Raw genomic sequence first — 20,362 nt, 5'->3', positions numbered from 1 at the left:
AATTTAGGTGACCTTAATATATTGTGTGTTTTAATTTGGTCATTATTTATTGATATGTGTGTGATAGACGTGTCTAACAGACATTTATAGAAATATGGAACAAATCGCGTCCGTATCAGTTCAACATGGGACGCAACATTTAACAGTTAAATAGGGATGATTGTGTATTTTATGGGAGCGGTGGCAGCCCTAATTACAAGACAACAGCCACCTGTCATTTTAGGCTAGCTTAAGCCAACCTGAATATTTACAACCATCCTGTTGAGACATGTACATTCCTTACTGTCTTTCAACCACTTTGGAAAGCTTTTCTTCATCCCTCCAACATCTTTATCCGTTTTCTGTTTTCTGTTTACCTCACTGTTGACGAGTCCACTACTACCATTCAAATTTAACTCAGCGTGTTCTGGAGGAACACCGGCTGCCAAAGTGACCTGTGTGGGAGGAGAGAGCAACAGGAGGGGCGCCTAATCAGTGCCGTTCCTCTTTTACTGATCATTTCAAACAGCTGTTACATACAGGAAATGCCAGCTAGAAAAAAAATTCCCCACATCACTTTTCTGGCCCCTCTAGTGCAGCGCCCCTATACGTTGCATACAGTGCATACCCACTTTCTTGCGCCACTGTGTGGGCATCTACGTCTATGGGCGGAGCTATGCGTGTGGGAGGGGCTATATATGTGGGCGGGGCTAAGGCGCTACTAGAACTGCAGAAGTCCCAGAAGTTTATATGTTCCTATTTCAAAGAGAAACACCAGAAGATTTTGGTTCATTCAAATGTCTCAATAAAGTGGTGAATAATTATGAATGTAAAGCGCTTTAAAGGGATCCACGATTAGTGGAACACGTTGGCCTAAATATGTTGTAATTTTCCTATTAACTAAGAAATTTCTGGTACTCCAAAACTCATAATTATTTTAAAAAAAGAAGGACATCTTTTGTTATATTTTTCTTCCATTGAGGTCGCAATTAAACACAGGAAGGCTAACTTTACCTGAGTTCTTGTTTATCATATTGTTTGACTGGTGTAATTTTAGATAATGCCACACTGTATCACTGTTGGCTGTAATAAAAAAAAGTGAAAAAAGTGAGGGGAATCTGGATAATTTATCACATGAAAGCAAGGAGAGCGCAGTGCTAGAGCCGGAGCGGAAAGCAACCTGATCTTTACCCTTGACATTTCTCTCCACAACACTTTGAGTCATTTATACCAGCAAAACACTTTAACAGGTGATCGTTACCTTAACGAGGCAAAAATAAATGCTGTGCTGCCGCTGAGACAGGCAGAGCTGCCTCCTGTACTAAATCCACCAATCCGACAGGACCAAGGCCACCCTCAACAGCTGTTACCGGACCGACACCGGACACTGTATACAGCGCAGCTGATGCCGAACCGGAAACAGCGTTACAGACGCTGAGAGAAACATCAAAGAAGCAACGCTAACGGAGCTATTGGTGCAGGAAATGCTAACGGAGCTATTGGTGCAGGAAATGCTAACGGAGCTATTGGTGCAGGAAATGCTAACGGAGCTATTGGTGCAGGAAATGCTAACGGATCTGGATCACTGGTACTGAATGTGAAACCACCACCAGTAATACCTGTTGTCTAACTGGATTCAGAGCTACAAAAGTGTTTACGGATCACACAGTGACCAGAGGTGGTGAGTCTCATTCATTGTTTCATTATAAAGCTAAAAGCAGCAGCTGCTGCTACGGCCAATTCTTCCTCTTCTTCTGTTTGCTCCTCCTCTTCATCACCTCTTGTTATTTCTATGTATGTTCTGATCCATTTCAACACGCTCCGATTCAAATTAAAAAGGCTAAAAACGTTACTCATCATTGTTTTGGCTGGAGGAGCCATACAATGGGCTCTTTGCACCTAAGGCGTTGACGTCACATCTCCAGGAGCTAATGCGGCTCACTTGTTTCCGCTTTGAGTTACCATGACTGGTAGAAAAGACTAAGTCGTATTTCAGATGCAAAAAAACAATACTATTAACATTGTTGTCTTCCTAATATAATGGGCTTTTAAGTTTTCGTTAATTTCCAAGCGATCCTGAATTAAGAAGATGGCTGGTAAATATCTGTCGCTACCAGCTAACGCCGCACAGCAAAGTTTGCAGCCTTCACTTCACTCCGGATCAGCCTAAAACTACCGGGGATACGGATGGTAAATAAAGGAGCCTCCCTGAGTTATTTCCATGGAATCACTTCTATATTCAGCCTGAAAGAGTTTATGGGAACGAGAGAGCAGACCAGAGCCAGACAGCCGAGCAACTGATCCGCCTGTACATCCTGCTGTAAACACCGTCCTATCTGAGCTCTTCACAAGAAACATGCAAAGGTAATAAAACGAAATAACACGGAGACATGAAGCAACACGGTCATATTTTTCTAAAAGCAGCAACTTTGAACCTGAACAGCTGAACCAGATCTCTGACACCAGAGCTGCGCTACTGTCAAGCTATGAGGCTTGTTGAGCTTCGTCAGGCTTCGGAAGCTAAAAGTCCGAACCGTAACCGAACCCCGTTAGTCTGTGACACTAACGACAATAAACACACATGATATACTTGAAAATAAGGTAAAAACATTGTCCGTTAGAATGTTTAGATACTTAAATAGCACATTTTACAAGAACAATGTCCGAGAATATTGCCTACTAGCATAAGCTAACGTTAATGTTAGCCACAAAGTTTAAGTAAAACTCACCTTAGTGTCAGTGAATGTATAACGAGGCGAACATCTAAAACCTTTCTCCAGCTGACTTGTTGGGGCTTCGGATCGATGTACAAACCTTGGCCAAGCCCTGCAAGCAGCTAATGTAAATGATATTTGTATTGGATCGGAAACAATCGAGCCGCTTTACCCCAAACGCGGAAGCTGAGGTGCAAAGAGCCCATTGGACCCATAGACATACTATAAGAGTAGACCCCTGATTGGCCGCTCCGGCGCAGGAAATACGGCGGCCATCTTGGAGCGGTATACCCTCCTACTTTGCTCAATCAAAACAGCAGAAGATGCCTCAGCACTGAGGGATATTGTTGTTCTGGTCGATGGATTATTGATGCGAGGGCTCCACAGACAACATTTCACAAGTAAGATGGACATATTATTGTGTATATATTGTGATTAGAATATTACTTTACTGTATTTATGTCCACCGGCGAGATACCAGCTAATATTAGCTACAGTGCTTGGTGTAATACGGGTTCAGCCCCGCTATGAAGGCTAACTGAGATTCTGTTAATATAAAGAAATTAATTATTCTCTAACATTGACTTAGATTATCTGACACAAGGGCCTATATTAGAAATGAAACAATATAACACATATTATAAAACTTATATTATGTGTTATAACATTCACCGGCAAAGTTTACACAGGTGGTAAAGACTATTATTTATATTCTTTCACTCTGTCAAAGTAAGATACATCCTAAATCTTCTGCTTTTGTTTTGAAAGTTTCCTAAAGACACGATGTGAGGAAGAAGAGGGAGAAATCTATAAAGAGAGACGGATTCACTGCAGGATAGATGGATCTCACTGGATTTTGGAATCGTCGGCTGAAAAACATATATATATATATATATATATATATATATATATCTCTATATATATATATATAGAGATATATATATATATATATATATATATATATATATATCTCTATATATATATATATAGAGATATATATATAATTCAGTATTAATCATTATTTTTTGTGCCATTATTAATCTTTATTTATTAGTGTTTGTATAGTTATATAAATATATATTGATATTACTAAATAATTTATTAAATAAACTATGAACGGCTGTGTGCTTTGTAATATGCTCTTCATTCATCGATATCAGAATATTCCATTCCTATTCTATTGTTATAGCCACTAAGCATATTTAAATATGATGAACTATGTATTAAAAACATACTTAAAAATACAATTGTTTATAAATGTAGCTTTGATAGATGTTTGAATATGGTTTACAGTAACAAAGTGTGTTATGATCGATTAAATCCGCTGATACGTCATTGTGCTGCTAAACACATAACGCTGAGTGGAGTGGTGGACCGCTCCAAGATGGCCGCCCTAAATCTCGTCAGCGACAATAGGCGAGAGCGGTCCATGAGGGTCTATGCTTATATTATGTCTATGGTTGGACCATTCCACGTCATTTACCCAGAATGCATTGCAGTGTGAAAAACATGGCGACATTCCTGTGACAATATTTTATTAAAATGTATAAAAACTAAATAACTGTATATTATTTTAAACATACAGTTTTTATAAATTTAATATAAGAACTGTAATATTGTACAATACAGTGCAATATTACTGTATTGTTTTTACATCTAAGATAAATATTTCACAAATAAGGTTGATTGATTGTTACAACTAATTGTGTTGTAATTAACACTCAACCCTATTTCCTCTGATACCCACAAATAAAAGCCAGCCAGTTCCCATCAGAGACCAGAAGCCTCATGTCTAAAGCGGCGTGCCCACAAAAAATGTGCCGTGCCATATTTTACGCAAAAGTTGGCGTGTATAAAAATGAACTTTGCGTCACAGTTTGCATAAATATACGCACATTTTTTCTCTGGTGTGAAAATGTGCGGCAGCCACACTGTTGGGTTCTGTGTTTCTGTGTATTTATGTCTTGGTTTTTCTGTGTCCTGTTGCCCTGTGAGTCTCTGTCCTCCCTGTTGATTGATCCCAGCTGTGTCTAGTTCCCTGATTACCCTCCCTGTGTATTGCGAAAGCTCTTTCACCTGTTGTCTTTGTTCCTCGTCATACATTCGTCTCATGTCGAATGTATGACATGAGACACAGCACATGCACAGTGCTGTGTCTGTGTATCGTTTCTTGTGGACATTTATCATTAAATCTTCATTTCAACATGTCGTCCTGGGCTCACCTGCGTCTTCCTCACCATTCACAACCGCAAATCATGACAGAAGAACCCGACCAGAACTGAGGTGTGGATCCAGTAGCAGCTGGAGTTGGCGCATAGGGATTTCTACAAGGTGTAGAGATCCTGCCTTCTCCGCTGCTGCTGGAGGAATTGGGTCTCGCCTCAGACCTGGACACACCCAAGCGACGGAGGCCATGGTGGCGGTCAGGAGCGGAAGAGCTTTTTGGGGAAGCTCTTTCCAGTCCCAGTCGTTGGAGGGAACCGCGGCTGGCGATTTGCCCTCCCGGCGTGGGTCCACACCTTCTGCCCCATGCCAGCCTCCAGACTGTTCAGTCCGCCTGGACCGTGTCCTTTTTGTTTTGTTTTCTTGGACTGAGTTTCATTGGAAGAGTTAGGGGAGGATTGATCACAGATCAGATCCATCTGATGGTCCATCAGCGTTTAGATTCATCCAGACTGATCATCCTGGAGCTCAGAGCAGAACTTAGAGCGGTACCAGCGGTACCGGTACCGGTCCAGCTGCAGCCGTCCTCCAGTGGAGCCGCCCGCTTTGTGAAAGCGCCTTATGGACAGAAAGCATCTCTACTCTGTGAATGCAGCTTCTGCTGCTGCAGCAGGTCCGACCCGGAGGCTCTGCTGCAGCAGCAGGTCCGACCCGGAGGCTCTGCTGCTGCAGCAGGTCCGACCCGGAGGCTCTGCTGCAGCAGCAGGTCCGACCCGGAGGCTCTGCTGCAGCAGCAGGTCCGACCCGACGCTCTGCTGCTGCAGCAGGTCCGACCGGACAGCTTTACTCTTTACTTTCTAGGGTTTCTTTAATCGTTTTAGTTTTGTGAGGTGACCTCATGAGGCCTGAAAGCAGCTTTTAAATAAACTATATTATTATTATTATAGATGCTTATACTGCTGTTAGCCAGGATGGTTGCCATGGTTACTGCTTCAGGTGCCGGCAGACTTCCAGGTATTTATACTAATTTACATTAATATGTATTCATGGAGGCGACAGGCGGAGCAGCAGCTGGGTTTGAGGCCCCTGATGTTTTGGCTCTGATCCTTTGCAGAACGTCAGAGAACATCCAGCATCATGGAGACCAAGGAAACTGAGATTAAAATATATTCACGTCATTAATATTTATTTAATGAATAGAAAATGTTTTAAAAATCTGATTATTTACAAAATATACATGATTGTAACTTCCTGTTACTGTAGAAAAAACCCAAAATATTTACAAACAACAAACACGATTTCATAAACAGTCGACACTGCCTTGTCATTATAAACACCCAGGTCACCTTTATGAACTGCTGAGTCACCTTTATGAACTGCTGAGTCACCTTTATGAACTGCTGAGTCACCTTTATGAACTGCTGAGTCATGTAAACAGTCAGTATAAAACAGCTGCTGTCAGAGTCGCTGATGGATCAGTTTTGGTCTTTCCAATCTGGTGTCTTTGTCCTCAGACTTAAAGGGACAGTGTCCTCCTTCTGTCTGTCTTCAGAAGATCTGCTGAGAGTGAACGGCATCTTCATCAACCTGAAGACCATAAGAAGGTTAAAGGTCAGGCATCCGTCAAAAACCTCTGACTGCTCACCACCTGGAGGGGCCTTCGGGTTCCTCACCTCGCTGTAGGCGGGCGGAGCGGGGTAGCAACCCTCAGGAACCCTGATGAAGAGCCCCACGTCGTCGTCGTCACCGTCGTAGTCGTACAGCAGCGGCATGCGGGGGCCGTCCGCCCTCAGGTCCCGGTGGATGTTGCTGTAGCTGGGGGGGGCGGAGGGGGCGGAGCCTCGGCTGCTCATGCTGCTGGTTCTGCTGCCGACGCCGCTGAACGGGATGGTGCCGATGACCAGAGGCAGCTCCAGCACCAGCTTCTCGCTGCCGGGGATGTGCAGGTAGACCTGGGGGTGGACAGGTGTGAGTAAACGATGATGTCATCTGCATAACAGCTGAGTTCAGCCACACTTCTAATTCTGCTTCGTCACAGAAACAGGTACTGGCAGGGGCCAAACGTGGAGCCCTGAGGAACACCTGAGCTTGTCTGGTTTCTGTCCTCCTTCTGTTCTGATGACATCACAGACGACTCACCATGAGGGCGTAGTCCACCTTGATGATGTCACAGCCGAGCAGAGTGGGCTTCAGCTTTGGGACCCGGAGGCTCCGCCCCTGCCACATGTCACACATGCCGGACATGATGGCGTTCCCCCGGACCGCCGTCAGTTTTTGGCACAGAATCTGTGAAGGAACCCAGAGTTGAGCCTGGCAGCAGAACCCCAGAGTTTCTGGGGCGGTTCTGACCTGGCCTCGCTCACCTTGGTGGTCCCGTTGACGCTGTAGGAGTGTCTGGCGATGATGGCAGCCTTCGGCACCACGATCCGAGAGCAGGTGTTCTCGAACTTGGCGTTGATGTTGATGTCCTCGCCCTCGCAGAAGCCCTTCCTGTCGATCTGAGCCGAGACCGAAACCTGGCCGTCAGGGATGAACAGACAGGTGAGCTTCTTCTGCCGGGAGGCCGCCGCCGGAGCCTGGAGCAGGGTCAGAGGTCAGGGTCAGGGAGTTAGGAGGAAGATTGGGATTAAAATCAGGATCTGGGTCAGGATGTGTGGCATGAACCACAGATTTAATTTTCTATCTAATCATTTGAATCGGATCTTGTTGGTTCTGGTTCTGTCTGTGCGGGTCGTACCAGCAGGTCGGGTTGGTTCACGTCCAGCGGCTCCTCCACTTCAAACTCTCGCTCGCACTGCAATGCATGCTGGGAAGGCCGCTGCAGCTCTGCTCTCACATAGTACCGCACCGACCCAAACTTCCCTTTAAAGGACGAGACCAGGCGCCTGCAACAGAACCATCAGAACCACCAGAACCAAACAGGTCCAGAGAAGTGGACTGGGTCAGAGACTCACCCGGGAGGAGGAAGCTGGAAGCCGAACTGGAAGCTGAAGGATTTCCCCGCAGGAAGCAGGAAGTAGCCATCAGAATCTGGGGACACGGTGGACGTTAGGGGACAGAGACACTCGGAGACGCAGCTGTCCAGCAGCTTCCTCACCTGTATTCAGAACCGGGTCCAGTCGGACCTCATCCTCGTACTTCAGGTACTCCACCTCCTGGCTGCGGCGCCGGCTCTCTACGCGGGCGCAGCCGGCTGCCGTGACCCGCAGGTGTGTCAGCCTGCAGGGGGCGCTGGCCTCCAGCTGGACCGAGCCAGACACTTTGTCTCCGCTGCTGTAGACGGTTCTGGTTGGGTCAGAGAAGATGACCCGGAACTCCCGGGGCTTGTTGGCTGAGGACAGAACCATGGCCAACCGGACTGAGGCGAGGAAGAGGAAGATGGAGGAAGAACAATCACAACTATCAGAACCAGACGGGTCGGTTTGTTTCTGCAGGACTCTGAGGCAGCTCAGCTTTATACCCGGGGTGGGGGGAGGTAGAGGAGGGGTGGGGCATTAGGGAGGGGGGCAGCACGTGCCCCGTGTGTGTTCAGACCAAGCCTTCACAAACAGGCAGCTGTGATTGGTCAGCCCCGACCTTCAGCCAATCAGAGCTCAGAGAGGCCGCATGGACAGAAGCTGGACCAAGGGGACGGGGCCTGGATGGGGGGTGGGGGGGTAAGATGGCAGGAGAGTCATTAGGGTGAGAATAGAAACAGATCTACTGTAAACAACAACAGCTGCTGCCGCCCTGCATCAGAACCATCAGAACCAATAAGTGTTTAGTTCAATAAAAACTTGTTTGCATGTCTGATACTGTTTCATTCTTACAAACACTTGTTAGAAATTCAGATATTGTAGAGTTATGATACTACCTGCATGTAATTTAACAGGTCAGACATTCTGATGAAATAATAATAATAATAATAATCAATTTAATTTGTATTAGAAAAAATCTCAAAGTGCTGCACAGTGCAACTAAAATCATAGATAAAATCAACATCATAAAAATCATGTGGAGGCAGAACAGGCTGCTTAAATAAAAAGTCTTTAAGCCTCTTTTGAAGTGAACCAGTGGTTGCTGAGCTCAAACAATCCTGGAGAGCGAATCTCCCATGGTCCTTAATCTGGAGCGAGGAAGGTGGAGGAAGTTGCTGTCTTGTGATCGCAGAGATCTGGTGGATGAATGTGGAATGAGAAGGTCCTTCAGATAATCAGGTGAAGTTAAACACTGATGTGTAATGAGAGATTTTGTACTGAATTCTGCAGGTGACAGGAAGCCAGTGAAGGTCATGCAGATTAGATGTAATATGGGCAGATTTAGGCCCTCAATGAATCCTGGCTGCTCTGGTTTGAATGTATTGGAGCTTCTGAAGGTGTTTTCTATGGATTCCAATGAACAGAGAGTTGCAGTAGTCGAGCCTGGAGGAGACAAAGGCATCAGAGAAAGAGAGAGATGGACGAATTTTGGAGATATTGCGAAGATGAAAGAAACTGGTTTTAAATAGATGCTTAATGTGATTTTCAAATGTAAGATGAGGATCCATTCTAACTCCAAGATCTGTAACAGTGGTGGAAAGGGGGATGTCTTGTCCAGAGAAGAAGATTGTCGTCAAGGTTGAAGATTGAACCTGGTGAGGTGTTCTGGTCAACATGGCCTCAGTTTGGAGCAGTTTAACTGAAGTCCTGATTCATCCACGTCCTCATCTCCTCCAGGCAAGTGGTGAAGGCAGTGAGTGAAAATGGTGATGATGCTCCAGTTCTAATGTAAAGTTGTATATCGTCGGCATAGCAGTGGAAGGAGATATTGTGCTGATTAATGATTTGACCCAAAGGCAGCATGTAGAGGGAAAATAGCAGGGGCCCCAGGACTGACCCTTGTGGGACACCACAGGAGACAGAGACAGCCTGGGACTTGGCCTTGCCAAGGCTAACACATTCCAGCCGATTGGAGAGGATTTAAACCAGTCCAGAACAGTCACAGAGACCGACCTCCACATGAAGACGGTGTAGGAGGATATTATGGTCCACAGTGTCAAAGGTCAAGGAGGACAAGGAGAGAAGTAGGACCAGTATCAGCTGCCATGAGGACATCATTAGTAACTCTCAGCAAAGCGGACTCAGTACTGTGAGCAGAACGAAACCCAGACTGAAATAATTAGTGCATCACTTCATGCAGAGGTCAGAGAACAGCCTGTAGTTTACCAAGATATCCAAATGAAGGAATCTGGTGGTTTTACAAACGTTTTTGTCATTCATCAATATTTTTTATACGTAAAGCTGCTAAGTGCCACTTAAAGAATGATTTCTGATTATATTTACTAACTGCTATGGTTTTCTAGTGATTTCTGAAAACACCAACATAAATGTCTAGATGCACTATAGTATGAAAATCTGACGATCTGTGCAAGGGTGTAACTTTGGGTTGCCAGTTGGTGGGGCGAGGGGGGGGGGGGCTGATGTACCCACAGTTACTGGAGGCCTTTTGTTTTTTAGTGCTAACAATAAAGCTAAACTGACATGTGAATGCCAATAAATTAGGATATGTGTCCTGATCAGGCTGGTCAGATTAATAGTACTTTTGCAAAATAACCTTTTAGCAGCTATAAACACACTATGAAATATAAATATGTTAAAACGGAAGTAATCTAATTGGGGCATGCCATTAGCAATGCATAAGGAGAGCAGTGACTGACCTGCGAAGCAGGTCAGTCACTGCTCTCCTTATGCATTGCATGGCAGGCACCTATTGTTCTACACCCAATAGAATGTCTCTTTATTATAGCTTATTTATTATTCTTCCATTACCGTTAATGCGGCTCGTACCGCTGCGTGCCCACCCACAAAAATGGTATCAAAACGTGCGGCTTGATCCCGGCATTGGAGCTATTATTTTTATTGGGGATCGGAGTTATGACGGCGATGTAAAAAGCGAAAAACGAGCGAAATTTCCAACTGCCGAAACCTTAGAGTGTAACTGAAACCAACTGCCGCTTTTTTAGAGTGAGAAAAAGAGTGGATTTTTGACCCAAAAATAATTTTGAAATCGCTCTCATGGGTGCAAAAATTGGTCTATCGGTATGAAACTCAGTCATGACATTGATACGAATGCCTGCTCCGGTAAAATGTTTTCAAAATTTCCCTAGGGCTTATGGTTTTCGGTCAAGGTGCTTCAGAGCAAAGTTTTGGGACAGGATAACTGACGCTCCTCCCCAGTGTTTTACATACATTTCTGAAAAATCGCTGAGCTCAGCGCACACCATTTTTCTCTCATCACTGCAATTACTGTGAATGAGCTACAGATATGAATCGCGGTACTAAATGAGACGACAAATAGCCCTCTCATATGCTTCAAACGGTTTTTGGATCGGCCTTACGGATCCTGAACGGGAAGCAGTCGTTCGGACTGCTTTTTTCATTAAAACTGACCGGGTGTCTCATAAAGTTAGATAAAGTCTCTGACACACACACAGCAGATTAATCGCTATAGCAACAGAATACTGAGGAAGGCTGGCAGCTGGTTTGGACTACAAAGACTCTGTAGTTCTAAACATGGCGGAACACTTTAATGCAGAGGGCAGAGCAGAAGGTCAGAACTACAACATGGCGGAACACTCAATTATTACAGAGGAGGGCTGAGCTGGCAGTTAGAACAACTTGCCGTTTTTGGTATTATACAGGTGGATTAACCAAACAACTGTTACACATTGGATTAGTGTGGTTATGAAAATTAAGACTCAGTTAAAACAGAGGCCTGAGCAGCATGTCAGAACTACAACATGGCGGAACACTCAATTATTACAGAGGAGGAGTTGGCTGGTATTATAAACTACTTGTGCTTTGAGCATTATATAACTGATTTAACCTGATCACTATTACACATGAAATTAGTGTGACCATTTCAAATTAAACTTATTGAAAATTTTCAAAATAAAAGCCTTGACAATTTTTACATCATGTAATTGCTCTTTTTTGTGTTAGATAACTGTTTTAACCAAACCACTGTTACACATGGGATTAGTGTTGCCATTTCAAATGAAGCTTACTGAAAGTTTCAAAATAAAAGCCTGCATACTCCCCTCACATCAGTGCACCGCCGCAGGCGGTGCAAAAATATTATTCTTCTTTTATGTTTTTTTTTTCTCAGGATAGTGAACTGCCTTGCGCAGCAAGGCAGTTCATTAACATCAGCACAAACATTAGCATTTCATTGCCACCCACTAGTGCACTTCCTTGCACACATTAGCATTTTACCTAAAATAAGCTTTTAGCCAATTTATTTACTTATTAGCCATGTTTAGAATACTGATTGGACTGAGTCAATGGGTGACATCATGGTGGTGATACCCCACATTCTACTGATACCATTCATGCTATTATTAGCATTTTGGCTAATTTTACCGTATGCAACATACTGAATGGTACAAGTACAGCTTAGTCCACATGCTTCTGACTCTCCACAGGTTATTGACTACATTGAAGCTTTCTTTAGCATTAATGCTAATTTTTGGCATCAGAACGCTTGATTAAAAACCGACGGGCACACTTTGGCATGCCCCTTAAAATTTCTGCGGAATTTTCTAGTTAATCTATAATGTCTTTCACTTGGTGATGGAACTGCTGACAAAGGAACTTTTCAGTCATTCTAGTTTCTGGAATCAGTCTGTATATTTGCTCAATGCTTGAAAACAGTTTCACAACTCAGTAATATTTTTTGTGAAGAATTATCACATTGTTATCTTTTATTGCCTGATTTTATCAAGTGCTAAAATCATCAACAACATGAGATTCTGTAACAATCAAAATGTTATTAAACATTTCAAAAGCAGAATAAGTAACTTCTGCGTAACCAAATGAATCAAACTTTGTATTTTTCTTGTGATTCTGACTCCACAGCTGGAATAAACCTTTTGTCCTGCTGACTTACACACAGCAGACGATATGATGTGACTTTAATATAGCAAATATTAAAGACACAAAACCTTTTTCATGTCTGGTTGGGGCATTTGGGGAGTAAAGTTATTAAAATGAGGCTGATATTTGGATATGTAAAAATATATATTGTCTCTGCTGATAAATCTATAGTTTGGTTTCTGTCAGTTCTGTAAAGATACAAGAGAGAACAAAGCGAATTTCTCTTTTATATTGTCCAATAATTGAATTTTACTTAATTGTCGCTGTAGGAGCCATGGTTTAAAATTTAACAAACTTTGGTTCTTTATGCTTTATGAAATATTTCATCCCATTTGATGACTGATCTGAATATTTCCACGTTCTACGAACAAGTGATGCAATTAGTCCAGGCAAAAATGTAGAAAAACGGGTGACTGTATTATTTTTATCAACCGTCAGCTCGACATAACACGCAGACTCGTTGCCATGGCAACCTATAAACAGCAGCCACAGAGCGAAGAGCAGATTACGTTCAAGAGCATCAGAAATTAACACAAAAACGCACGAAAAACACCAAACTTAACATTCTGTCTTGCAGATTTATGTTTCTGAATTTCCATTCTGTGATATTAGGAAGTGATTATGGAGTGAAAACAGTCTCAAAATATATGTGTGTGTGTGTGTGTGTGTGTGTGTGTGTGTGTGTGTGTGTGTGTGTGTGTAAAACTATCTGTGCATATGTAATACTGGATTTGTAAACCTTAAAAATAAAATAAATCTTCTCCTATGCCTATAAATGTTGAAAAAGTACACACAAATCAAATGGTACACACACACAAAACTGCATTAACACAGATCCAGTCTATGTCATTTGTGAATGTTAGCTTCTCATTTTCAACAGTGGAGCTATAAAGGTTGAAATAGGTTATCACTACCTTATCATACCCTGTTTCCTCTAAATAAGAGGCAAAAATAAAAGTTTGATAGAGGAAAAGCCTCTCAGACTCTGAGCTCAAAGCGAGATGCCCAAACTATTTTTAAAAAAAAATTAGACAAATAATTTAATTTCACATAATTATCATGGTAGAAGCCATTTGTCTGTTAAATACTTAATGAAACATATTTACCGTGCTTCATGTTTGTTGTGAATGTTGTACAGTAACAGACTAACGAGGTAATTAGTCCAAGTTTGTCGTTTATTAAAGTTCAGAAGCTACAGTGGCTGTGAAGAGCCACAGCAAAGGTAAAGAAAGGTAAAATAACTGAACAGGTGATCAACTCTAAACCACTCCACCTCTTTACTCTCCGTCATCTAAACACACCTGTTACCATGGAAACCTCCTGTGCTCCACAAGCCAACCAGAGATTACGATAAAAACATTCAGGCTTGATATTTATTTTGTGATCATTAATAATCCTCCCTGAACTCAGCGGTGGATGATGAGTTCATTTAAACTCCTGCTCTGCTCGTTGTTTTGGTAAAGGAACCGAAACACACAGAATTGGGCAACACCTTGTAGAAACAACAATTACTGAGATTATTATTTTTGTTGGGTCATTAATTTGAACACATTTTATTGATTTATTTATTTTGTTGTTCTTTAATAAAGCTATGAACGTTTTAAGCCAGTCAGAGGAGGACCTGCTGGTCTCAGCCTCCTGTCGGCGTTCAGTTTGTCTCCTGATGCCGAGATCGACGTGTTGCTGCCCTGCTATGGTAAAGAACAGTTCAGAAACTATATGAAATGGGAAAAACGTTATTTATTAACTGATTAAGTCGTGTTTTAGATTGTTCTTGAAAAACTAATCAGTCACGGCTGATGGGTGCACTTCTTACAGCAGACAGCCGCTCCGTCTCTTGCAGGTACTGCGAACCCCCGCTAACCTCTAACCTCTAACCTCTAACCCTATAAAGTTGTTGGGTGAAACTTGCCAGGTAAGTATCCCGTATCGGACTGACGACTATCAACTTCGCACATCTGGTTCTGACTCACGGTGGGAAATAAAAAAAATAAAGACAGTGGAGAATTGTTTTTTCTAGCAAATTTTCAACAACTCAGGTTCATCGGCGCCACTTTACGGCCTGCTCTGCCCGTCCGCTGGTCCCGCTGACATCTTTCTGTGTTTATATGCAGACAGAGGTACAGATAAAACCTACAGCACTGAGATCTGGACCAAAAGGCTCCAGATCATAACGCTCACCCAACGGTTTACCACATGCAGCAGAGCGCTTCGCATTATGGACCCGACAGCTTTGTCCTCCGAGGAAGGGGCGCTTACTTCGGGGCAAATTGCGACTAACAATTTGCCCCGAAGAGTCTTCTATATATATCCTATAAATATATAGGAAAAAATAAGATGAAACTATTTAGTCTATCAACGTGGACATTTTCCTTCAACTCTAAAAAGATAAATCATATTCATAAAATCACATTGTCAACAATTTGTGAATAGAGTAAAACCCTTAGCACGCTGTAGGTAAATGTTATCATTTAGTTTGGTTAAGAATAATTACTGCACCATCAATAAATGTCTAATAAATGTTCTTATTGCCAGAGGAACACAGCAACACCTTCATGAGCTCAGAGGTTCACACTGATAAATAAAGAGGATGGATGATCTCTGCTGAAATATTCCTGCCATCTTTCATGTTCTTTCAGCAAACAGTTGAGACAGAGATGGTTTTGGTTTCACCACCATTTACCTGCTGTTATACCTGCCATTCACAGTATTATAGATTGTCTGTTGGTCTGCAGCTCATGTGACCAAACCAGCCAAGGAGATGAAAAGTTAAAACTCAAGTTAAAATGTTAACTTTTAACATTTTAACTCAACAACCTCTAGTTGTGTTAAACTAGAAGTTGTACACAACCTTAAGTTGGGTCACCCCAAGATCACTGGGTCTTCTTAAAAGGTAGAGTCTCTGAGAACCGTTACCTTAAAGATATAGTCAGTGTTTTCAGCAAAGTTGAGCTGACTGTCCAGGAACGACTCGAGGTATTTAAAATTTGCCAGTTTCAGCAGGTTGGCCATCGAGTGAAACTGGAATCACTTCCAGGTCTTGTTTATGTCATTTAATTAGCTCTACTTCCTTAAGAAAATGAAAAGGTATGTTCTTTTGTGAGGGACTTTATCTTTTACTGTTCCAGTAATGCCAGAATTAATAGTAAATAATAAAGACTTTGGTATTCTGATTTAGTATTATTAGATTAGTTGTTCTACCACCCCCACACCACTAGAGGCAGCAGTAGGCCCGAAAAGACGTGACAAAGGAGCAGATTTAGAAGTACACCGAAAGCTACAGAACTTGTTAAAAACTGTGAGCTGCGCTGAAGTAAATAAAAGAGAGAAGTTCAAATACATGCTGAGAGGGAAACTCCTTCCTAAAGCTGAAAATATATCACAGATTTCAAAAGAAAATAAAAATGGGAGGCCGCGGATAATATAGGAAATAGCGCCCCCTGGAGTGCAATGGTTCCATTTCCAAATAAGGGATGAGACTGAGTGGTCCGTCCCGGCCCTTCCTGTTTGCTGCAGCGAGCTGGACTTGTCTGCCACCAGGAGTGATTGTTGGGTTAGGGTTAGCACCTAACACGCCTCTCACTTACATGGAAACCTTCTGACAAGCTTTGATTTGATGTTTATACTTAGCTCGAAATGAAAGCCTATGAATCTCCTCCATCGCCGTGATTATTACATTATGTCTCTGATCTTTTGGATCTCGAGAAAGTAAGTCAGGATGTCTGTTTTTTTTTCTTCATGTTCCCTTAGGGCCTCCGTAGTTTTTCAATCGTTATTATAAAACAAAAGTTAAAATAATTAATTGAAATATGATTTACATGTTTCTCTTGCTGTCTGATCGAGTGCCAGTCAAATTGATCAGACTGCTTTTTAATCGTCCAGCGAGAGAAACGGACAAAGGAGCGAACTGACTGAAGGAGCAAAAATGAATAAATCCTCCTGGCCAGTAAACCCAGGAGTAAAGATGACTAAATTATTATTTTTCATTAATATTTTTTAGTAATGATTTCTGTATGATTATATTAAAAACAACACACAATTTAATAATAAAGTTTTTATTTTATTTTATTTTTTACAATAACATATTTGATCATGTATAAATCATTCTTTAGAAATAAAAAAATAATTTTTCTCGGGTTCCCCCTGGTGGCCGCGGCAGGTCTCGCTTCACCGGTCACCTTCAAAGCTCCGGTGGAAGAAAAGTTAGCAAAACAATGTCACAAAAAAAGTTCTTGTCCTTCACGGAGAGAGAAAGGGAGGAGGAAGACTTCAAGATAAAGGTTTGTTTTCTCTTGATAATGTTTATCAGAAAGATTAGAGTGGAGCTGCTAACAGAAACTTAGCCTGGCAGCGACATGACCGGTCCGGTTCAACGGCCAAACGTTTAAGCTAGCGTCTTTGTGTGAAACTGAGTTTTGACTTTAAGTGAGTAGATTCTCCTGGTCGGCTCGAAATGTTTCTGCGGATTTTTTGGCTTCATAACGTTTGATAACAATAATTTAAACTTCTAAATGTTTGAGATTGTAAAATGTTTTTCCATCAGGCTGCATGACTGCTGTCCCATGTTACAGATGTAAAACATGGCATTTCTTAAAATGTGTAAAAGGTAAATAAAAAATTTTAATTGCATGATATCAATAATATATTTGTTGAGGAATACCTGAAATATGAAGTGATGGAAACTTTTCATTACAAAGATATTGCAAAAAGATGACCTCACCGAGTCCAAAAGGTCCCACTTATGCATCAGAGGGTTAAAATCACCCGAGACAACCATGATGCTAGTGATGGGCATAGACATAATATAAGCATAGACCCTCATGGACCGCTCTCGCCTATTGTCGCTGACGAGATTTAGGGCGGCCATCTTGGAGCGGTCCACCACTCCACTCAGCGTTATGTGTTTAGCAGCACAATGACGTATCAGCGGATTTAATCCATCATAACACACTTTTTGTTACTGTAAACCATATTCAAACATCTATCAAAGCTACATTTATAAACAATTGTATTTTTAAGTATGTTTTTAATACATAGTTCATCATATTTAAATATGCTTAGTGGCTATAACAATAGAATAGGAATGGAATATTCTGATATCGATGAATGAAGAGCATATTACAAAGCACACAGCCGTTCATAGTTTATTTAATAAATTATTTAGTAATATCAATACATATTTATATAACTATACAAACACTAATAAATAAAGATTAATAATGGCACAAAAAATAATGATTAATACTGAATTATATATATTGAATACATGTTTAGTATGTGTGTACATATATATATATATATATATATATATATATATATATATATATATGTTTTTCAGCCGACGATTCCAAAATCCAGTGAGATCCATCCATCCTGCAGTGAATCCGTCTCTCTTTATAGATTTCTCCCTCTTCTTCCTCACATCGTGTCTTTAGGAAACTTTCAAAACAAAAGCAGAAGATTTAGGATGTATCTTACTTTGACAGAGTGAAAGAATATAAATAATAGTCTTTACTACCTGTGTAAACTTTGCCGGTGAATGTTATAACACATAATATAAGTTTTATAATATGTGTTATATTGTTTCATTTCTAATGTAGGCCCTTGTGTCAGATAATCTAAGTCAATGTTAGAGAATAATTAATTTCTTTATATTAACAGAATCTCAGTTAGCCTTCATAGCGGGGCTGAACCCGTATCACACCAAGCACTGTAGCTAATATTAGCTGGTATCTCGGTGGACATAAATACAGTAAAGTAATATTCTAATCACAATATATACACAATAATATGTCCATCTTACTTGTGAAATGTTGTCTGTGGAGCCCTCACATCAATAATCCATCGACCAGAACAACAATATCCCTCAGTGCTGAGGCATCTTCTGCTGTTTTGGTTGAGCAAAGTAGGAGGGTATACCGCTCCAAGATGGCCGCCGTATTTCCTGCGCCGGAGCGATCCATGAGGCGTCTACTCTTATTTTGTGTCTATGATCTGAAGCCCCGTGTGTGTCAGCTTGCTGAAAACCACGCAACAAACGATGCCTCGCATTGCATGGGTCACATGACTGCTTCATTTTGTGTGTCGGTTTTCAAAATAAAAGCGTGATGAGCCGTGCTGCTTCATGGCATGGGTTATTGAATTTGATCGCGCATCAAAGGAGTATTTGTCTTCAACAGTGGCAGAAATAAAAGAAACATTTTATAGTTCATGTGTATTAACGATTTTGATGATGTCACTCATCAAAATGTAATGTTTGTTACCAGTTTTCTCAACTGTTGATATGGTATATTTTGTGACTTTATATTTGTGTGTTTTTTTATTATGTAAAGCACTTTGAAACTGCATTGTTGCTGAAATGTGTTACACAAATAAACTTGATTGACATGGAGTCAGCAAGAAGAAAATATCTGACATCTGGGGATACTTTGAGATGATCCTCACAAGATTCTTAAATAAAAATAATTAACCCCTTCACCTCCAAAATTCACTCTTGAAATTTCCAATATTTCTTTGTTCTGCAAAGATATATCCGTCTTGAACAGCAGAAACAGACTTAAAGTTGTTGGAAGAGTAAAATTCTGGCCTGATGAGTCAAAATATAGGGGATCGGAGAGTCAAAAGAGAATTTTTGAAGAATTTTAGTTTTTCAGGAGACAAATCAAAACTCAAAGAATACTGTCTGCCCCAACAAGCACTGCACTCCGAATACACTAAAACAAATGTCTATTGTCTAGTCAGTCAATGACAAAACATCTACTGACAGTCAGCATACACCAGGATTGGCTACAAATAATTTTAATGACTAAAAAAGATTAGTTAAGTAGTATTTTATTGACTCTCGTTACTAAGCATGAGTTTGACAAAAACTTTGTGACAAAATTGCATTTACTAATTTTTTTAAGTATGTCTATCTAAGAGACAAGGCTGTCACAGTTTCAACAGCAGATGTCACTAGTGAGAAATGAATGAACCACCGAGTGATGAACCTTTGGGCAAAGCAATGGGCTGGGAAGCTTCACTGCTTCACGAGGCTTCATTTGGCCATCACTAATGAATGCAGCCGGATGTTCAGTCTGCAAACGAGTGGAGTGGATGATGTCACAGGTCACATGGGGTCTGCAGAGGGAGACATGTTAACAGTCACAACAACATGGGAATATTCGTGGGACGAAGACCAACCACCAACAGTTCAACGTCCGGGCAGCAGATTCCCTTCTTCACCGTTATATGAGCAGAACTGCACCAACAGTTGTTGACTGGAACGGGAGGCCTGCCTCCTTTCTGCTTACCGCTCTCTGTGCAATCCCTGTCAGCCTGAACAGTCCGATATCCCTTGATGGAAACAATGGCATCAGCAATGTCCGAGTGCAGCCACGTCTCCTTAAAACACATTAAACTACATTTCCGGTATTCCTTCTTGCCCCTGGACAGTAAGGTTAATCCATCCATCTTATTAGCCATTGATCTAACGTTGCCCATAGTAACGGAGGGGAGAAACGGCTTATAACTCATCTCCTCCATAAGCCTCTGTAACCCTAACCCTCTCTCATCACACGGATGGAGCCACGCCCCCTACATGACGTACACTGTAAAACATGACAGAACTCAAAG

The 20,362-nt window shown here is 41.7% G+C and overlaps 1 protein-coding gene across 1 annotated transcript; it reads right to left on the bottom strand.

Moving 5' to 3' along the window:
* Positions 1-5,731: 5,731 nt before the first annotated feature.
* LOC106907818 (thioredoxin-interacting protein-like) lies at positions 5,732-8,280 on the bottom strand. Its single transcript, XM_014973681.2, has 7 exons — positions 7,954-8,280; positions 7,811-7,886; positions 7,594-7,741; positions 7,220-7,432; positions 6,996-7,142; positions 6,530-6,808; positions 5,732-6,443 (listed from the first exon to the last, which is right to left on the bottom strand). Exons 1-7 carry the CDS (start codon positions 8,201-8,203, stop codon positions 6,405-6,407), a joined length of 1,152 nt encoding a protein of 383 aa, XP_014829167.2. The 5' UTR covers positions 8,204-8,280; the 3' UTR covers positions 5,732-6,404.
* Between the last annotated feature and the right edge of the window lie 12,082 nt (positions 8,281-20,362).

This window comes from Poecilia mexicana, unplaced genomic scaffold (genome assembly GCF_051168715.1).
Source record: "Poecilia mexicana isolate PSO_F unplaced genomic scaffold, ASM5116871v1 scaffold_16, whole genome shotgun sequence".
Taxonomy (NCBI): Eukaryota; Metazoa; Chordata; class Actinopteri; order Cyprinodontiformes; family Poeciliidae; genus Poecilia; species Poecilia mexicana.
The sequence above is the reverse complement of the archived record's forward strand: the minus strand, read 5'-3'. Positions and strand labels throughout refer to the sequence as shown.